This window comes from Pseudorca crassidens, chromosome 9, assembly GCF_039906515.1.
Source record: "Pseudorca crassidens isolate mPseCra1 chromosome 9, mPseCra1.hap1, whole genome shotgun sequence".
Classification (NCBI taxonomy): Eukaryota; Metazoa; Chordata; class Mammalia; order Artiodactyla; family Delphinidae; genus Pseudorca; species Pseudorca crassidens.
Window position 1 is genome coordinate 9,801,863 of NC_090304.1, and position 20,624 is coordinate 9,822,486.

Consider the following 20,624-nt stretch of genomic DNA (forward strand, 5'->3'; position numbering starts at 1 on the left):
GGAGAAACACAGCCCCAAGGAGGACCTGGTCCCTGCCCTTGGGAAACCACAGCTGTGGAAACAATTGCCCTGCAGAGTGAAGGAGGTCTGGGCAGAATGAAAAGGACGTCACAGAGGGCTGCCCAGGTTGTTCACTGCACAAGGTACCAGCCAAGGGGGCATGAGAGCCAGACATCAAGTCTGGCTCGCCCTCCACTCACCAAGTCCTGTACCTTGGCATGGGCCATGCCCACCTAGGAAAGGAGTACCGTTCTCTAATTTGAACTAAGACACCACTCACTTGGCAAGGTGTGCCCTGGGCAGGCAGTGGCCCTGGAAGTGGAGGTCCCCACCCCACATCTCTCCACTGCACTGGAGCCCCAGGAGGACAGAGCCTGTGTCTATGCAGTTTCCTTTTGGGTCCCCAGCCCTTGTATGGCCCACAGTTTGTGCTCAGAAGGGGTGGTTGGATGCATGCATTCAAAATACGTGCCCCAGATGAAGACGTGATAAACTCAAGCCTGGGGCCCCAGCTCGGGGTCTGAGGGTAGTGCCCCAAGTTCTAGCAATATCTGGAAGGGAAGTACTTCCTCCCATCCTCCCAGGCCTCCTCTAGACACGGAGGCTGGGAGCCATGGTCCCTGGCAGGAGAGAAGCGGGGTTATGCTCTCACTGGATCAGCCCCAGGCTGAAGTTGAGGCTGATGGTCAGGGCTCAGGAAAGGTGACAGAGGGACAGAGGGGTGGAGGGACAGGCTAGACCAGCGTTCAGGGAATCTGCAGAGGATGTGGGACCTGACAGGTGTGTGTGTGTGTGTGTGCGCGCGCGCGCGCGCACACGCGTGCGCAATTCTCCCAGAGAGTAGATGGTGGGCAAAGGTAAGGATGGGCAGTATCTGTTCAGAGCAGGAAGGGAGGCCCCTGGTTGGGGGGGGGGGAGAGGCGGGGTTGGGGTTGAAGACTTGGGCCAAAGGTGGGGCCTCCCTCAGAAAATGTACTCAGTAGGAGTGAGAAAACTAGTTTTGGGGTCAGCCCCACTTCTCACCAGGAGGGAAGTTGCCCAGAGACAGGCGCAGAGCAGGGAGGCCAGGGAAGGAGTGATGGCCGGAGGGCCGCGTGAGGGGGTGGGAGGGTGTCTGCCGGCCTTGAGTGACAGTCCGCTAAGAATCTGGGAGCTGAAAGCCCGGAGCCATGGTAGGCTCTTGAGCAGGGGTGGTCCTGGGAGGGTGCTGCGCTGGGCCGCGCTGGGCGCCGGATGTCTGGAGCAGAGTAAGCTGGGAGCGTCAGAGAGCAGTGCTGGCCGCAGGATGATGGGGACCCGCTCCTCCCCCACTCGGGCCGTCGCACTGTCCGGGGAGGGCGGCCGGAGCGGGGCTGGGCCGGGAGCGCGCGCGAGCTCTGCGCGTCGGCCGCCAGAGGGGCGGGGCAGGGCACGTGTCCTTGGGCCACCCCTCGGCCACGTGACCCGCCGAGGGCAGGGTCGCAGAGGGACTGGGGGCCGGGGCGCGAGCCCGGGCCGCACAGACCCACAGGCAGCGGGCAAGACTGACAGGCGGTGGGGCAGCCTGGCTGGCCCGGGGCGGAGTCGGCTGCGGGCGGGGACGCGGCGGGGGCGGCGCGGGGAGATCTCTGGGCGATCGCGGCGGCGGCGCGGGGAACCGACGCCCGGGCGCCCCGAGTCGCCAGTATGTGGAGCGGGTAGGTCCGCGCGGGGTCGGGCCGCGGCTGCCTCTGGGAGTGGGACGGTGCGGGGGGGGTTCCCTGCAGTGTGTGCACCCCTACCGGGAGGTGCTCTACGCCCCCATCCCTGCCCGTGCTGTAGCACGAGGACTGGCGAGCCGGTTTGGGGTGGAAGGACTTTCGGCATGGAGGGTTCAGGGGGTCTCTCTGGGGGCAGGAATTGTGAAGGGTGGGCTGCTGACCGTCCCGGAGTGACAGCGCCAACTCCTAGCTTGTCCGGAGCGCAAGTGAGATGGGGGCAAGGGGGTGTGCGGCGGAGTGCAAGCCAGAATAAGCCTGGGATAAGCACCTAGAGGAGGGACCCCCAGGCTGAGTGAACCCTTGAAAAGCAGTGCATTTGCGAAAGGGGGGACTGGGTCTCTGCCACATTCGCTTGCAAGTTGGTGAACTTCCATCTGGGGCTCCTGGAACCTGCTGAGCTCAAAGGTGGGTAGGACCTCCCTGCAGCCTGGAGGGGTGCAGCGCAGACTCTGGGCCCTGGACTAGTGGCTCCAGTACCCATATCTGTTCCTTGATTCTTAGGGGTGGTCCCAGTCCCTGGGCAACCAGGTGTGGGACCCTTTCCCTGTATGTGCAGAAAAGCTGTGGCCTTCTCATGGAGTTGGGTAAACACTTCTTCCTCCCCATAGCCTGGAAAGACCAGGTCCTGGCGGAGATGTGGCCAGAGTGGGGGTGGGTTGTACTCCTGGAAAGAACGGGGCCAGATGGGTGGTCCCAGGACAGGGCTCCTCCCAGCCACAGCCGGGGAGTGAGGGAAGCCCCACTGGAGAGGCTGGCGGGCTGGAGAGCTCTGATGCAGGCTAGATCCACTTTACTCCATGGCACCTAGCGAAGTTCGAGCTGAGATGCTAGGGGAGGGCTGGGGAGTCATCCCCAGCAGGGGCTCCTGAGAGAATGGGCTCCTGGTAGGGGTGAGGTGTGGAGACACGTGAGACTCTTAAAGGGAGAGAGTTAAGCAGAGCCTGGATTCTTGTGGAATTGCGCCCTGGGGGAAGGAGACTGAGCTTACGGAGAAGGTGGTTGAGGTGGGTTGGTGACAGCTGGAGAGGTCAGGACGATCCCACCTGGGCTAAACCGTGCTTGAGGAGCTTCTGGAGGAAGCTCGTGACCCCTTGTGTTGGGTGCGCCCAGGCAAAACACAGCCACCGAGTTGCTGTGTGATCTTGAGAGTATGGCCTCACTGCCCTGAGCCTCAAGGTGAAATGTGTGGGTTGTGTGGTGGAGGTAATCCAGGCCCAGAGAGTGTCCTTTCCTGGAGGCGTCCAGGCTGGAGCCAGACAGACAAGTCTGGGAGGTGCCAGTAGACGGATGCTCACTTTAAAGACTGGATCCAAGAGTCCCGGGACCGTTCTGGATGGACCAGGCTGCCAAGCTGACGCCCGCTTGATCCTAAGTGTGGCTTACTTGGATCCCCCAGGGTGTCGCTGGGTGCAGAGCACATAGTAGGTACTTCATAAATGCAGATGGAAAGCATGAGGGGCAGGATGAGGAGCTGGGCATCTGGGGAGTGAGAGGCAGAGTCTTGGGGTTACCTTGAGCTCTGCCTTTTCATGGCCCCCTTACTTGGATGTTGGAGGCAGGGGCCAAGCTGCCAGCACCCGCTGGGGTCCTGGGGTCCTACGAGCTCACGCAGACCCCAGCAGCAGCTGGGAGGCACGCTGCTCAGGTCACACTTGCGCAGGTAACTGACTGAGCTGCTGTGACACCTCTGGGCGAGGGCATCCTTGAGATTCTTCCTTCTAGACTAGGAGGGGTGAGGAGTTGGTGACTCTGGCTAAGCCATTGATGTCTCTGGGGCTTGGTTTCCTTACCTGGAAGACAACAGAGCTACGTCTCTTGGGTGACTGCTCTGTTAATGGCCAGGTCGTAGTGCCAGTTCACCTTCTGGGCCCTGGACTCAGGGCTGCTCCCCTGGGGTGGGTGGAAGTGGCAGGACTCTACAGGAGCTCAGGTGGACCCTCTTCCTTGGGACTCCTTGAGTGTGGGCCCTGAACTCAGAACCCAGAGGTGGCTCCCCCAAAACAGGACTGCTCCCCTCCCCCTCCCCCACAGTGTCCCCTGTCCATAGTCTTGGGTGCCAAGCCGGCTTCCTGGTGATGGGGTGAGGATGGTGACTGGGGTACTTCTGCTGCTAACACAGTGCTGGGCACTTGAGACTTGGTCATCAGAGCCGAGAGTTTGGGTTCTGGGCTCGTTTTCTGCCACTAAGTGGCCACATGACGTTGGTGTAGCCCCTCAGTCTCAGTTTCCCCATCTGAGAGATGGGGCTAATCATACCTCCCTAGAAAGGGAGGGACAGGCTCTGATAGACGCCCAGGAATGAGAAAGACCACCCCAACCTCCCAGGCATGGGAGACTGTGTCTTTGCTGCAGGCAGGATGCTGGGGAGCTGCAGGGCTACAGATGGGCTGTGAGATCTTGAGAAAGTCACCTAACTGTTCTGGGCCTTGGCTATCGTAAGGAGCTTGGATCTGTGAGGTCCTGCCTTTAAGGAGTAAGTCACAGGGAACTCCAGGCTCTGAAATGGCATCTGAAGTATGGCCTAGGGGCTCCAGGGTCAAGAGCAGGAGAAAGGGGTTTTGCGACCTTCACTGTCACCTCCTCCTGGAAGCCCTCCATGATTTAACTACCTCCCACCTCCCCCTCAACAGATGGAAATGTCTTTCCTGCTGTCCCTTAATCAGCACATCTGTCTGTGGCACTCAGTAGAGTCCTGCTTGTCTTAGACTCTCCCCACACGGGATTTGTGCTCAACAGGGTGGGGAAAGGGAAGCAAAATGAATTCAAGTGTGATGAGAAGGGGGCTTGGTGATGTGGCTGCCAGAACCTGTGCACACTGGGTGGGTCTGGGCCGGTGGAGTGCCTGGCACACGATAGGTGCTCGCTGCATATGTGTTGGATGTTTGAGGGCTTGGGGTGTCAGATTCTTCTAGGACCAAACAGGCAGATGTGAGGTGTGTGCCATGTGCCCTGCTCTACCTCAGTAGAGGAGGGAGCCCTCCACCCTTTCAGGCCTTGTGCCACCTCCGGTGGTCTCGAGACACAGGGCTGGATTCCCTCCCTCATCAGGGCTGGGCTGCGCTGGGCTGGGCTGGCAGGCCTGGGGCTATGGCAGGGAGAGGCTTGGCCTGGTCCCCCTGCCTCAGGTGTTCTGACCTCCCTGCTTACCACCCTGAAGCTGTTCCTGACCTCCTCCTCCCTCCTGCTGCCTGTCCTACCAGGCACACACCTGCTTCCCCCTTCCTGGAGCGGTCCAGGCCCACCCTCTCCTATCCTGGGGGTCCCGCTTGGCTCACTTCCCGGCATTCTTCTGGTGCCTCGTATGACCCTGTTCTCCCATTCTTCTGGAACCCTCCCCTCCAGCCCCTCTGATGGCTCGTGTTCAGGTCTCCAGGCGGGCTCTCTGGCCCTCAGCTCCTCTCTCACCCATCCCTCATCCAGGCTCAGGGCTGCAGCTGCTCCCTCTGGGCTGGTGCCTCCCCTCAGCCACCACTTCCCCAATGCCTCAGCCACGCCCCTTACCTTCCCTGAAAGACCCCCTCCCAGTTCCTCAGTCGTGTTGTGGGCACTGCTGTTCTCATTCACCTTGGCCTCCGTTTTTCATTAGATTAATTACTGCAACTTTTGTTCTGTTCCCCTCTCCAGCCCCTGGTCCTCCCCTGATTTCCTCCCCACCCCCGCCCAAGTCTTTTGTCTCTGTGTGTCCCCTCTGTGTGTCCCCTCCCAGCCCAGAGCCTGCCTGGCTAGAACAGCAGCCTTGGGTGGAACCGTACCACCACCACTCAAGCACTATCTCCAACTTCCTCAAACCCCCGTCTGCATCCTGCCTCACTTCTCTGAAACCACCATTCATCCCCTTTCCGCCAGTCCTGACTTTTTTGGGTGACAGTTCACATGATGCACTAGTGCCTGGACTCTGGGTTCAGTTTCCCCACTGCCACTTCCTTGCTGTGTGTTACAGCCAGGTCGCCATCCCTCTCTGAACCTCGGGTGCCTCGTCGTCCAAACTGGGCTGGCGAGAGCATCTCCCTGTGGCAGCATCGCAAGTTGACACACGATGACGTCTGTGGGGATGTGGAGTGGTGGGCTGGCGTGGACGTGAACAGGAGCTTGAGAATCTGATCTGTTTGTGGGTCTGGAGCTGAAGACTTGGCCACTCTGTAGGCTGAGCCTGGCCGGGCTTGCTGGTTGGTTGGGGACCCAACACACGAAACCTTTCCTGGGACCCCCTTGGCCCCGTTACGAGAGTCACTTGCCTGTCAGCCTCAGTGTCCTCAGGGCTTACTGGACCGCCCATAAGTGTATGAGCGTGATTCTGAACTGGGCCCCTGTGCCATGGCTGTTCCTGAGCTGCGCCCTGGGTCAGAATTCCTGCAGACCAGACCAGCTGTAGTCGCCCTGGAACCCGGGCTTGGTGGCCCCAGGCAGAGGGTGAGGGTCGCAGTCTGCCCTCCCAGCCCTCTCCTTCCCCTGGTTTTCAGTGCTTTCTTCACTGGCTTCCCCGCTGCTTGCTTAATGAACCCACTGTGCCTGTTAGCACAGGGGAGGGGTCTTTAACTCAAAGAGGTGACCTGGGCACTGGGGGGCAGAGAAGGGGAGGTTAGGGCAGAAGGACCCCATGGCTGGCTGGTTGGGCTGGGGCTGGGAAAGGGTATCCAGGACGCTGGGTCTGTCTGGCCCCGGGAGTGGGCTCCGTTCAGGCCCTCCCGGCCCAGTGGGGTTGCTGGGTGACTGGGGACCGTAGAATCCAGGGTGGGCCTCATTTCGCCGTTTTTTCTGCTTGGGGACAAAAGCCCTGCTGGCCCTCCTAGGGGTGGCCTGGGGGGTGAGGATTGAGGTTACTGCTTTCCCCTGCCTTGTGTGTTTCCTGGGGAAGTCACCCAGTGGGGCCTTTCCTGTATGAGCTGCCCTGGGCTCTAGGCCGCAGGGCTGGCTTCGGGATGGGGGATGTTGGCTACCCCCACCTACCTCTGACCTTGACTCTTAGTATCTCCCACCCCCCTACCCGAGCAGACCCCTTCCTAGCCGGCCCTGCTGTGTGTCCTGGACGCTGAACTCTGTGTCTGCAGGGAATGGGGTCCGAGAAGGCTTGTGCACAGGGCCGTGGACCTGGACTGGAAGGGGAGGTGCACGGCAGGAGGACTCCAGTGGTAACCCGTGCTCGCCCAAGGAGTGAGCTCCCCAGCCCCCAGGCACTCACACCCGGATTTTCGGGCCTCTGGTCTAGGAGACTGAAGTGTGTGGGAGATAGCAGATGCTGGCTCGGGTGGACCCGAGGGACCTGGGCTCCCTCCTTCATCTGAACTTCGAGTCACGGGAGCTGGCCTCATAGCCCAGAAGTGTGAGGGGCAGGGTCTGCAGACTTCAGTACAGGGTGGACCCTCCTTCCCTCCAGCTTCTGCACCCCTGGCCCAGGCATTGGGCATTTGGTGACCACAGGGTGGTCCTGCTGTTCCCACGCCTTCTGCCATGAGGATTTGCTCGTGGGCTTTTCCACCAGGGACAGGGGGAGGGTGTCACACTCTGTCTCAGGCCTCCCTGGACCACTGTTTCCTCTGGCTGCAAAATAGGGCGCCATCCCCCCAGAAGTAGACCAAAGTGAGCCTGTTAGGAAAATGATGGGGGCCGTCTGGACGCACCCCCAGCCCGTGCCCTTGGGACCCACTGGAGAGTCCTCCACTGTGGCCAGAGGCCCAGACCATACTGGTGGACGAAGCTCAGGCCTCGTGGGAGGGGCTGGCGGCCTTGTTCCCCTAGGCAGGTGGTGTTGGCAATGTCAGGGTGGTCCTTGTTGTGGGGCTAGGTGTCTGAGACCTGGGATTCTGCCCTGTGCCCTGTGCTGTCCCTGAGTCAACCCCTGCCCTTGGCCTGTAGTTCCTGCTCATTCTATTGTAGTGGGCAGTCCCGAGATGGGGTCCCCACCAAGCCTGAGTGACTGTGGCCATTCTCTCAACTGAGGAAGTGGGGCTGGGGCCCAGGCCTCCAGGTTCCCACAGTGGGTACATCCCCAGGGCCTGGGGTTTCAGGTGCAGGACACAAGAGCCTGGGTAGGGATGGTGGAGGTGGTGGAGGTACCTGGCAGATAGCCCACTATTTACCTGGCGCTGTAGCCAGTGACTTCCTCATTGGATTCTCAGTGTGTCCCTGCGAGTTTTAACTGCCATCCCACAGGCGGGGAAGCAGGTTGAAAGAATTTCAGCAACTTTCCCAGGGGCTCGCGTGGACCCCAGGTCAGAGGCTGGCATGGACCCGGCCGTGCCCGACTGGCCTGTGCTCTCAGCCACAGCTCCCCCAGTCCTGGCCTCCCTTCTGGGAGGCAGTTTCTCTGCCTGAGCAGAGGCTGAGAAGCCAGTTTGGGCTGGAATTGGGTCAGATTTTCCTGTCACAGCCAGGGAGGAGCCTCCTGGATGCCCCTGGGCCCAGCGGCCCTTGATCCCAAGGCAGATGCAAAATTCTGTAGCCCACACCCCACCTGCCTGTCCGCTGTGGCTGGAGAGCTTTGGACCTGAACTGAAGACCTGGCCACCTGTCCCACCAGTGCCACCGACTAGCTGTGTGGCCCTGGGCAAGTCCCATTACCTCTCTGAGCATCCGTCCCTCAACTGTAGAATGGGAACAATACCATGAATGCTGCTGAGAATTTTAAATGAGATAACATGGGCAGAGCACCCTCATGAGTCCCCTGGGTGCAGACCCCAGCCTGGGGCTGCCACAGTACTGCCAGAGACCCTTAAGCTTCAGGGACCGCCCCCCTTCCCGACTAGACCCCCCCCCCAAGCAAAGTATTAGGAAAGATCCCTGTCCGGCATAAACACTGTTGACGGAGTGGTGGGTGTGTGTTCCCACTTTATTCGTCAAAGTCCCACGTCCTAGCAAGGCAGGACCCAGCCCCAGGAACCTTGAGGCCACACTCGGGGCCAGTCCCAGCAGACGGCAGGCTGGGCTGGGCAGCTGGACAGGGCCATGCGGAGGGTCGGGAAATGGGCTCATTGCTGGGGTCCCTGGGTGCCCTCTGTGTTACCTAAGGGCAAACTGAGGCTCCGGGGCCGCTTAGTGACTGTCCCAGGGCCCAGAAGACAGGGAGGTGGGACCGGAGAGACCCTGGCCTTGTGTTACTTCCCCTCTGCGATCCTGAATTTCATGACCCCTTGGCCCTGTCTTTCCTCCCTCCCGTGTGGGCCCCTCTTGGCCCCCTCCCCTCCACTTCCCCACTGCTATCAGCAGCCCAGCCCCCAGCCTCGGCCCAGCCGCTGCAGCTCAGAAGCTGCTGGCTCAGGAGCCGCCAGCTTTTGCTGAGTGAGCGAGTCCAGGGTGCTGTCTTGGCACAAACCGCCACGGCCCAGCCCGCTCCTCCCCTCCCTCCTCAGGGTCTGCTGCGAAGGGGGGCGCGTGGATGGGAGGTGGGCAGCGGCTGGCGGCCCCCACCCCGCACCGCCTCTAGGGTCTTCAGCTTCAGAGGGAGGAGGGTCCTGAGGCCCAGAGAGAGGGGGTGTTTGCCTGAGGTCACAAGGCAGACCAAGCAGAGAGCTGGGACTGCCCCCCTGCATGGTCCAGAGAGCAGGAAGTGGGGCTGCCTTGCCTAGGCTGTTTGCAGAACCTTCCTGCCTCAGCCGGCCCTGCCTGCCCTGGCTAGGCCCTTCCTCTCTGGTCCACCCTAAATGGCGTCGAATTTGCATAAACTATGCATGAACCATAGCAATGAAGGCAGTTCCCACTTAATCACCTCGTGTGCCAAGGTTTTCTGCACATCGCTGATCCACTCAGTGACCCTTGAGGTCGGGCCATTGGGATTGTCCCCATTTTATACAGGGGGAACCTCGGGCTCTCGACAGGCATGAATTTACAACATCTGCTGGGCAAACGAGCACCTGCTGTGTGCTCAGCACCTACGGTGGTCCTGGGCTGGAGGGGATGGTTGACAAAGATGAATGAGGCCTGTCCTTGCCCCCAGGAGACCCTGTGCTTGGTCATTCTGCCCTTGTGACGACCCCCATGACGGCCTATTTTACAGATGGGGAGACTGAGGCCCAGAGTGGCAGGTGCATTGCCCAAGGCTGGTCCCTGGCCTCAGCTCTCTAGCTCTCCAGGCCTCGGGACACCACCCTGTATCTGCTCTTTGCCTCACAGCCAGCCCCACCCGGACGAGGGCCACCCACCGCCCCCTGAAGCTGTCCCAGTCCCCTGGAAGAGTGCGGGCCCCTGCAAAAGCCACAGGGATTCAGGCCTGGTGGAGACCCCTGCTGGGAAGGAAGCCCAAGGCGAGGAGGACCCTGCGGCCACCCGGCTGGACGTGTTGCGTCTGCGCAGCTCTTCCATGGAGATCCGAGAGAAGGGCTCAGAGTTCCTGAAGGAGGAGCTGCACAAAGCCCAGAAGGTGGGCTCTGAGGGCGGGGGCGGAGTGGGGGGGTGGTGAGGGGCCGGCCTGAGGGGCCGTGGGCTCTCACCCAACGGCCAGAGACGTCACGTTCCTGTCAAGGCCACCTACATGCCAGGCCTGTGCTGGGCAGGAAGGCAGCCCAAACGAAGGAGAAACAGTTTTTCTTGTGACTTTTAAACGACTTTTAGAAGTCATGACATCTCTGAAAACCGTTCCCAGGCTCTAACAAACTGACAGTTGGGGTTCAGCTTCACGCTCTGAGCTAAATGGAAGCACAGAGGAGGCAAGCTCGGGGCCCTGAGGCGCACGTAAGGCGGCCCCGGGAGTGGCGCCAGGCCCGGGGCCGCTGGGGGGCTCACAGCGCCCTCCCTCGTGCCCACGCCCGCCCCGCAGGAGCTGAAGCTGAAGGATGCGGAGTGTGAGCGGCTGTGCAGGGTTCGCGGGCAGCTGGAACGAGAGCTGGAGGAGCTGACGGCCAGCCTGTTCGAGGTGCGGGGCGGAGCGGGGCGGCGGACAGGGGGCGGGGCAGCTGGGCGTCCGTCCGCGCCTGCCCCTCACGTGGAGCCCGCCGTCTTCCCAGGAAGCCCACAAGATGGTCCGAGAAGCCAACATGAAGCAGGCGGCGTCAGAAAAGCAGCTGAAGGAGACGCGGGGCAAGGTGAGGCACGCGCCGGCCCAGACCTCCTGCCCACCTCTGAGCCCTGCGAGCGCCGGCCTCCGCCACCCGATCGGACCCTCGCATGGACTGGGGGGCCAGCAGGGAGGCGCAGAGGCATCCGAGATGGCCCCACTGCAACGTTCCCGCTGGAGTGGGAGCCCAGCTCCCTGGGACTCGAGCTGTGTTTCTGCTGTACCACGGAGACCTTTCTGGGGGCCTTTTCAGGGGCTGGGAGGATCCTGTGGCCATTGTAATTTCTTTTCCTCCGTCCCATACCCCCTTTACAAAGCAGAAACCTCAGTCTGGCTGTGTGAGCCTGGGCAAGCAGCTTTATCCCTTGGAGCCCGTGTACCCATCTGTAAAATGGGAGGGCTGGGTTGTTCCTGGCTCCGGGGGGCCCCTCAGTGGGAGACCCAGCCAGCTCCCAGATACGTGCACCTAACAGAGTCCTGGCTCCCAGTATGACCTCAGCCAGGCTGTGTCTCCTCTGAGCCTCAGTTTCCCTATCTTTGGAAAGGGTATCTCAGCCCCCAACCCAGAGGCTGTTCCGAAGATAACGGGTGGAGTTAGGTGCTCAGGGTGGTCTTTCCTGAGCTGGGGTGGCAGGCAGTGGCAGCCGGGGCAGCCTCAGCCCTGGGTTAATATTGACAGCCGTCTCTCCCGGCCAGATCGACATGCTGCAAGCAGAGGTGACAGCCTTGAAGACACTGGTCATCACGTCCACACCAGCCTCTCCTAACCGCGAGCTCCACCCACAGCTGCTCGGCCCCACCAAGGCTGGACCCCGCAAGGGCCACTTGCGTCATAATAGCACCAGCAGCGCCCTCTGCTCCGCCGTGTGCACCGCGGTAGGACACGCCCCCAGCCTGGACAAGGAGGGCAAAGAGGTGAGGGGCAGCGGGCAGGCAGTGGTCACGGGAAAGGGAGGCAGTGCCCACTGTCAGCCAGGCAGCGGTGCCCAGTGGGGACCCGCCTGGACCCCGCTGTGTGACAGGGAGCGTGTCCTACCCTCTCTGGGCCTCTGTGTCCTCTGGCTGTGAGGGCTACCTGAATTCCCTGTGATAGGAGGTGTTGGGCCCTCAGTAGGGTAAGTGGGGCACCTGGTCCAGGCGGGACAGTGGCTGTGATGTCCTTGGCCACGGGTCTTTGGGCAAGTGAAGCCGCCTGTCAGCATGTCAGTCTCCTCGCGTAAATGGGGTTTCCTGGGGCCACAGGACGTGGGTGTCAGGAGCTCAGCTCAGGGCTGCACCCAGCGGACGCCCCTGAAGGCTGTAGTGGGATTCAGCTTCCTGGAGTCTCTGATGCCAAGGTGGCCCCAGCTCTGCCCTGCCCCAGGCCTCCCGAGCACCCAGGGAGGAGGTGCGGGCCAGGCCTCTCCATCCCCTCCTGAGCTCTAAGCTTCCGGCTGGACTCTAATAATCTCCTTCCTCTGTCTGTCTCTGTGCACCTGTCTGTCTGTCTGTCCTGCCGGCCCAGCCCGGGCTGCCCCCTCTCCTCTCCCTGCTCCTCTGCGTGATCCCCAGCAAGGCAGTTCACCTCACCTACGAGCCGGCCTGGCAGCTCCCACCTGGGGAGCTGCCTGTGGGCCCCACCTCTGCTACCTCTCTCTCCTTTTCCCGACAGGTAAAGGCTCCGGAGAGGGGCCGCTCCCTCTGCCCCCTCCCAGCCTCTCCCTCTGCATGTGCCCCAGGGCAGCCAGCGAGTTGTGTGTGTTCCTTTCCGTGTGCACATGCCTGCGTGTGCCGTGCGTCCCGTCAGGTCCCTGTGTGTACCTGCGGGTACCTGCAGCGTCACTCTTCAACTTACCCTCCTCAAGGAGGCAGCGAGGGTCTTCAGAATGAGACCCTGGACCCAAGTCTAATTCTCTAGGCCAAGAAACTGGCAACACACCTCCAACACACTTGGAAGTGAAACTTTTGAGTTCCGAATCAATTCTTCTGTGCAAGGGGAAGAGAAGAGTTCTTCTTTGGGACTCGGGTCCCCTGCATGGCTACAGGGGACAGGCCCGCTGGGGCCTGCCCTGCATCCTCCCTGGCTCCCCACCTCCTGGGGCTCTGCCTGTCTCTGCCATGCTGGCCCCCCAGTGCCCTGCCCCCCACGACCAGCTCACCTTCCCCCACAGGTGGACACGACCCTGTTTGCAGAGTTCCAAGCCTGGAGGGAATCGCCCACCCTGGACAAGACCTCCCCCTTCCTGGAAAGGGTGTACCGGGAGGACGTGGGCCCCTGCCTGGACTTCACCATGCAGGAGGTGAGGCAGACAGAGGGCGGCCCGCCGGGGGACCCGGCCCTGCAGCCGGCGGCCAGCCCCTCACCACCTCCCACTCCTCCCTGCTCTACCGCAGCTCTCAGCCCTGGTACGGGCTGCCGTGGAGGACAACACGCTCACCATCGAACCCGTGGCTTCGCAAACACTGCCCGCGGTGAAGGTGGCCGCTGTCGAGTGTGGCCGTACCAAGTAAGCTTAGCACCCTGCCCCCTGGGAAAGGCCCACATAGCCTTGGGCTGCACCAAGGGGGTGGCCAGGGAGGACTGAGCCTCAGGCCTGCCTGCTGGGTCCTGCAGTGGGACCTGGGGGTGGGCAGGGGCACCTGACCGGAGAGGGACAGTGGCTGCCTCCGCGCAAGGCAAGGAGGCATCTTTGGCAGACATGCTGCCTCTAGTCATGGAGCCGGGGTCTCCTCCTTCCTGGCTGGCCTGACGTGCATCTCTCTCCTACCCCCTCTCTCCCACAGTGGGTTCCGGGCCCCGATTGACACGTAAGTGACGTCATTTTTCACTCCACCTCCTGACAATGACCCGATGGCCCCGGCATCTTGTCCTCCCTGCTTCTCAGCTGGCATTGGGCAGGGCCAGCAGCAGAGCAAAGCTGCCAGCATGGAGCAAGGGCAGGGACTGGGGCCTGCGAGGGAGGCCCCTGGGTGGGAGCCTTGTCACAGAGGGGAACATTTGAGCCGGGTTTTGAAAGATGAATAGCAGTTTGCTGAGCAGGGAAGGACCTTTCAGGCAGAGGCAACAGCATGAGTGGAGGTATGAGAAGCTGGAATATTAATGGAAACACCACTGGATCGGTGGGCGGAGCAGTGGGGTGGGTGGGCATGGGGTTGGGGCTGAGGCCACAGAGGGTGTTTGGGGCCAGAGTGTGAAGGCCTCAAATGAGGTTTGGGCTTTAACCCACTGAGGCCAGCAATTCACAAATCATCGATTAACGTTCCCTGAAAAGAGGGTTCCCTGGTCCAATCAGAGTCACAGTGAACCTGGAGGCAGCAAAGGCTCTGATAAGTCCTGCAACCAAGGAGCCTATTTAACCTTCCTTTACTCGGGATTCTCCATAACTATTTCCTGGGCAGTGGGGAAGCAGCAGGGAAAGATAATGGGCTAGATGTGGGTTTTTGGAGTAGCCCCTGGCTGTAACATGGAGAAGAAAAGCAGAGGTGAGGCAGAAGTCTGGTTGGAAGGAACTGAGGGCATCTGGGCAAAAGGTCCTATTGGCAGAACCTAGCCTGGGGACTTGGTGACCTAAGTGGAGGAGAGAGAAGACTCCTGCTTAGGAGGAAGGGATGACTGGGTCTGAGGGCCCTAGTAAAGTAGGGGGCAGCATTTTTAGGGGCGGCAGGGGGTGGAGCTTTTGTACACCTGGCCTGAGGTTGACCAAGCTCTCCTGCCCAGCAGGGGTGAGGTGAGGGGTTGAGGGATGGGGTCCAGCTTGGTTTAAAGGTCTCCCCCAGGGACTTCTGAGACTGCCCTCCTCCTTGGCCTGCCTCCAGGCTCCTTGGGAAGCTGGGACCAGGGGAAAGGATGCCAGGCCCCACCCTGATGTGTGTTTGCCTCCCCCTCCCTCTGTGCCTTCTCCGGCTGCTGCGTCCTCCCTGGATGAGCTGGGTGGGCAAGCCCCAGCCGTCCCCATGGTCCTGAGGTCTGCTTTTCCCTAGTACATGTGCCCTGAGTGGCCTGGCCTGCGCCTGTCGTCACCGAATCCGGCTTGGGGACTCCGAGAGCCACTACTACATCTCACCGTCCTCCCGGGCCAGAGTGAGTCATCCAATGGGAGTGTTACCTGGCTCCTTAGAGGCTCCCTGGGCTGGGACTCTGAGCCCCAGGCTGCACAACCTACAATCTACAGAGCAGGGCACAGGCTCAGAGAGGTACGAGAATGACTTGGGCCACACAGCCAAGCCGGTGTATTTGTTTGCTGTTGCTGTGTGACAAGTTACCATAAACTTAGTGGTAAACTTCGATTTAGTATCTCACAGACTCCCTGGGTAGGAGTCTGGGCACAGCTTAGCTGGGTCCTCTGCTCAGGGCCTCATGGACTGCAGTCACAGTATCAGCGGCTGCATCCTTTCTGGAGCTCAGGGTCCTCTTCTGAGCTCACATGTTATTGGCAGAAGTCAGTTCCTTGTGGTTGAAGGACTGAGGTAGCCATTTTCTTGCTTGCCGAAAAGTAATCATGGGAGTGACACCCATCAGCTCCGTCGTTTAATATAACCTAATCAAGGGAGTGACACTAGAGTTCCAGGCTCCTGACTCCTGGCCCCGGCCCCAGGCTTTGGAGAAGGTTCTGAGGCTTGTCTGTCACACAAGGCTGACAGTCAGCTGTGGGCTCTGAGGGGCCTCCAGGGATCCCAGCTTCTGCCCTCACCTGCCGAGTGACCCAGGTGAGGGTCAGTGGATCAAGGGGCCTCACTGAGCTGGGATGAGGGTGGGGTGGACCCCTTTCCTCTGTCCCTTCAAAGACAGTGAAGAAGATTGGAAAGAACAAAAGTTTGGAAAACTCTGAAGCTTGGTGCAAAGGCGATGTGGTGTGGAAGGTCCTCTTAGAGGAACCGTCTCCTCCCCTTGACCTACTACAGGTGCCTGATGGGACTAAAGTGGGCAAATGGCCTCATCATCAGGCAGTAGACTGACCAGCACAGTCAGCTTGTCGGGTACTGACAGCCTCTGCAGGGCAGCCCAGCATGTTGTTTTGGCAAATCCCCCAGCAGCGAGCTGAGCTCCCATTAGAGAGGGAGTCTGAGCCTTAGAAAGGAAAGGGGTGCACCCCAGGCCACTCAGCCTAGACCGGAGGTCTCCCCATCCTGGATCCAGTCTCTTAACTGCTGCAGTTTCCACCCCCTGCATCTGTGCCCAGAGCCTTGTTCGGTGGCCATGGGTCACCTCTGTGTTTTTCTGATCCCAACCAGGGGATCTGTGCCAGACGCTCCCATGCCTAGAAAATTACATCTAGAACGTTGTTCTGCCAGGCCTACGTGTCTGCTGTCCTGGGCAGAGCTGGGAAGGCAGAGGGGAAGGGTGTGAAGTTCTTGGATGTGGTCCCCACCCTGATGAGACCAAGGAGTGTGGAATCCATAGTGAGAAGAAAGTTCTGTCCCCAAAGCGCAGCCCTGGGGAGAGAGCCCCACTGCTCCCCACCATTCCCTAGTCACGGGCCTCTGGTAGGGCCTACTGGCCACTGAGCAATGCCAGGGCCTGGGACCCAAGCTTCTCCTGCCCATCCCATCCGGCCCTACGCAGCCCCTCCTCAGCCCTCCCAGGCGGCACCTTTGCCACACTGGGTTAGTCCCCTCACCTGGCCTCTCTCACACCTCCCTGCCTTTGCCAGGGCCACCAACCCCCTGCACCCAATTTTGTCCTCCTGGCAAGGGCTCCTGTGTGTTTGAGGGCCCAGCAGGAGCATCGCCCCTCCCTCATCTTTCTCCACTGCCCAACCTGTGGCCCCCACACACTTGCTGTCCCTCCCCCAAAGTGCTGGGTATTCAGCATGGGCAGTTGTGGGCACAGCTGCCAGCTGCCTTCCACCCTGCTTTAGGTTGGGTACCCTAGAAGCAGAGCCTAAGATGGAGATGGTGTGCAATTCTCAGGAGGCAGAATGGGGGTGGGGGGAAGGACAGGCAAAGGTGAGGCTTCAGCTGGAGTCTGGCTTCAGTCTGATCCACAGGGGCTCTGGAGCCCAGAGTGGGTTCCACCCTGAGGCACGGGCGTGGCCTTTTATACCCAAGATGCCTGTCAGTCATTGGCTAAAGTCTGTGAGGGTATGGGGTGCAGAGGGGCACCAGCAGCCAACATTCTCAGCAGTGGGGAGATGGGGCCCCAGCCTGGGGAAGGGGCCTGGGAAGGGCACTAACAGCGCCCTCTCAAAGGTATGAGAGTCTTCGTGACAGAGCTCAGGTCTGAGCCAGCTCGGGGTCCCCAGTGCCTGGCGCAGGGCCTGGCTGGGAGCAGGCCTCAGGTCAGACTGGGGGCTTCAGGTGGGGATCCAGGGCAGCCAGGTGAGCAGCTTCTGATCCCCTCACCTTTCCTGGCATTACGAATAGCACCTGGCAAGGCCTGGCCGGCCGGGGCCTCCAGTAGCCAGAGCGAGCAGGCCCCTCCGGGGAGTGTGGGTTCTAGGCAGCCTGCCCGGTTTCATCTTTGCAGCTCAGCCACTTAATAAGTGGAGGCTCTGTGGCCTCCGCAGGCGTTGTGGGGTCGTTCTCGGAGCCTCAGCGCTCCCCACGTGTAGACTGGGAATGATAGGCACGTCCGGCGCACCGGGTACGCGTACTTGATTACGCTTAGTTGTCGCTATCGTTTTTATTAGGAGCACTAGTGCTGCTGTTGACTGTAACGTTAGAGCCCAGAATTATCTGAGTCTCACAGGACGTGGGTCTTCCCGCTCTGGTCTGCGATACACCCTGGCTTTTTTTGGGGGGGAGGGGGCAAGTGTGAGGGCCGGGGGGTCACACCCTGCCCCCTCTGCCCACAGATCACGGCCGTGTGCAACTTCTTCACCTACATCCGCTACATCCAGCAAGGCTTGGTGCGGCAGGACGGTGAGCGCCCCCTGGTGGCCGCTGGGGGTGGCGCCCGGGAGGGGAAGGGCGGGGCGGGGCGGGGCGGCCGGGCCAACCCCAGGGCTTTGCTGCACCCCGTCGGAGGAGGACTCTGCGAGAGAGAGAAGGTCGTAGATTAGCAAAGCGGTCCGGAAGCTCCTGTTGCTGAGCCCTGTGGAGAGAGGAAGAGCGGAAGGAGCCTCCTGGGCTCTGCCTTACCGGGAAAACCAGCCTGGTGCCCCCACATACCTGGATCCAGCTGCTTTTTCCCGTTCAGAAACCTCTCCAGCCCCCCGGGCCTGTAGTGACGGCATTCCTGTTACTGGCCTGGCCTACACGATGGGGCCTCCCCTGTGAATCTCCTCCCCTCTCCCGCCGCGTGGACCTCCAAGTGGTGGCTGGACACGGCTCGCCCACCTCCCCCTGTAGACACTCCCCGCCCTTGCCCAACAGATCCTCTGTCCATCCGTTGTCCCCCTGACCCCATTCTGCCAGGCGAGGGACGGGCCCTGTGCAGGGTCGCTGGAGAGCCCCGGGAGCAGGGGTTGGAGAGCATTTGCAGTCTGTCCAAGTGTGTGGCAGTGTATACATGGGTGTGCGTGTCAGGCTGTGGAGGTGACCGTCACCTCCATGCCTCCCAGGCTGTAAGCCCCCAGAGTGGAACCTCAAAGAGGTCCGGCTACTCACTGAGATCTGTCCTCAGGGACTGGGGAGTCCTAGGGTGCCCACCAGCTGCCCTGCCCAAAGCCGGGGGAGAGGCCAGGCCATCTGCCTGAGGCGACCCTGAGTGGGCACTGAGCTGTCCACCCTCTGTCTGCCTGCAGCGGAGCCCATGTTCTGGGAGATCACAAGGCTGAGGAAGGAGATGTCGCTGGCCAAGCTTGGCTTTTTCCCCCAGGAGGCCTAGGTCATGGCCCAGGCCTGGAGGGGGTCTCTGAGCTGGAGCCAACACCTGCCCCAGGAGAGACAGACAGACAGACGGGGTCCTAGAGCCAGCCCTGAGCCAGAAGCTGACCAGAGGGACAAATGGCCAGGCCGTGGAGGCAGCACTGAGCCGGCAGCAAATGTCCATCCCAGGACAGGACCTCGGGAGGTGACCTCTCCCCCCTCGTAGTACTACAGTCACCAGGAGACTTTCGAGAAAGCACCAAAGACCAAGGAGCTGGGAGCCGTACAAAGGGGCTCAGCCCTTGGGAGGGCACCCCTGGGACAGCCAGCACCCCCTCCCCAGTCCTAGGAGCTGCTGCCTGCAGGTGCCTCACTGGCAAGATCTCCAGGGTATCTCCGCACCCCCCCTTTCCTAAGCCCTGGGCACCAGCACCCCCTTGTGGCCATCCCTCACCTCGTTCCCAGGTGGGCCTGCTGTGCCCAAGGGCCAGAGAGCTAGGAGGAGCGGACGGGGGCGGACGGGGGCCTCGCTGGCTGTCTTCCACTCCATCCTGTATCTGCCTGACAATGACCCCAAAACATCCTTAAGATGTATCAGGGGCCCTCCTCCCGCCCGCCCGCTCGACCTTCCTCCTTCCCGCCAGCTGAGCCCGATGCTGCAAGGAGCCTTCGCCCCCACCACTGCTGGGAGGATTGGGGCACTTTCCTCCCAAAGTAAAACACAGGCCTCAGGATGCCCGGGCCTGTTTTCAGCTGTGGATGGCCGTTCCGACGACGGAGGCTGAGATCGCCCAGCCCGGTACACAGGACTGGGGTGGGGCAGGCAGGACCCGGGCCCCTCCTCCCCCCTCGCAGGCTACTCAGTACCGGGGTCCAACCTGGACACATCCCTCACCACGTCCGATTTCCTCCTCTGAATGGAATGTAACGCGATCTCTATTTAATAAAGGACGGCTTTGTTGGTAGAGGCCAGGCAGCCACACGCCTTCACTCCTGCGCCCTGGGGCTTGGGCCAAGGCTTGGGCATCTGAAGGAATGAAACAAAATCCTTTCCTTGCCCGCCCTCGTGCTTGGGATTAAACCCAAATCCTGAAGGGATTGCTGGAGGGAGCACCAACTGAGTCCTCCCCAGTGTTCCTGGGGCAGTAGGTTATTGGGGGATGAGCCCAGCTCCCTCTCCTGAGAAGTGGTTTGCTGTCAGGAGAACGGGGGCTCTGTCGCTGCCTCACAGGGGATCTTGGGCAGATCCCCTTGCCATCTCCCTGCCAAGTGTCACGAAAGCCTGGAGCTCAGAGTCAGAGCATCAAGGCTGCCTGGTGCCTGCAGGGCAAGGCAGGATTGATTGGTGATGTCTGCCAGCAGCACAGCAAGGCCTGTGGTAGCTGTGGTTTTCCCCGCCCTGGTCAAGGGACAGTAGTCAGAGGTGGAAGAAGGTGGAGTCGCCCGGTCCTCTGAGAACCCAGGGTAGGCCTTGGGAGGTGCCTTGTGGGGCCTGATCCCCTCCCCACAAGTAGGGATGTGGGCCCAGGCCAGTTGGTGTCCTTCCTTGTGGGGGTGGGGCGTAGCAGCTTCTGGGTCAGTATTTACTGGGGCTGGTGATCCCTCGAGGGGACTTCTCTGTTGGCCTGAGACCTTGGGGCCACTCAGCTGGTAGGTCGAGGCCCCCCCACCCTATCACTCTCTCCAGCCAGTAGCCTTTTCCCTCTTGCTCTCCCGCCTCCAAGACTCTCCCTCTCTTCCCAGCCCTCCCCACTACTCCACTAGTGATTTGAATCCCTTCTGTCTCCCCAGCCCCCTCGGATGTTCACCGGTTAGGCCTCCTGTCACAGATGTTCATTCATTCACTCAACAAACGCTGGGCAACTCATATGCCAGACTTTTCCTGGTGCCGGGGGTACCTCGCTTGAGCTGAGACGCTCACGGGGAGACTGGCAATAAAAACAATGCACGGGTGACATCCACGGTGTCAGATGGAGGAAGGAAAACAAGGAAGGCGATGGAGGATGTCAGGGAAGGGTGTATCCTGCCGCATTATATGGGGTCACCTATGTCCTCTCCTGCATACCAGTCTCTTTCTGTCCTGGGTCAACCCTGGGTCAGCCAGGGGACAAGGGAGGATGAAGGTCTGGGCCCTGGAGCTGCCCGTTCCTGCCCTGAGCTTCTGTGCTCCC

At 61.0% G+C, this 20,624-nt stretch overlaps 1 protein-coding gene across 4 annotated transcripts; it reads left to right on the plus strand.

The window, feature by feature from the left end:
• Nucleotides 1-1,430: 1,430 nt before the first annotated feature.
• RAB3IL1 (RAB3A interacting protein like 1) lies at nucleotides 1,431-19,418 on the plus strand. Of its 4 annotated transcripts, none has more exons than XM_067748771.1 (12): nucleotides 1,431-1,676; nucleotides 9,846-10,092; nucleotides 10,489-10,584; nucleotides 10,676-10,753; nucleotides 11,422-11,640; nucleotides 12,230-12,376; nucleotides 12,876-13,004; nucleotides 13,099-13,211; nucleotides 13,489-13,512; nucleotides 14,686-14,898; nucleotides 17,499-17,565; nucleotides 18,390-19,418. In XM_067748771.1, the coding sequence occupies exons 1-12, from the start codon at nucleotides 1,666-1,668 to the stop codon at nucleotides 18,420-18,422; spliced, it is 1,377 nt and encodes a 458-aa protein (XP_067604872.1). In that variant the 5' UTR covers nucleotides 1,431-1,665; the 3' UTR covers nucleotides 18,423-19,418. The 4 variants fall into 4 exon arrangements, with proteins under 4 accessions (XP_067604872.1, XP_067604873.1, XP_067604874.1 ...); XM_067748772.1 differs by having other exon boundaries at nucleotides 1,436-1,676; nucleotides 14,686-14,785; XM_067748773.1 differs by lacking the exon at nucleotides 12,230-12,376 and having other exon boundaries at nucleotides 1,436-1,676.
• The last annotated feature ends 1,206 nt before the right edge of the window (nucleotides 19,419-20,624 follow it).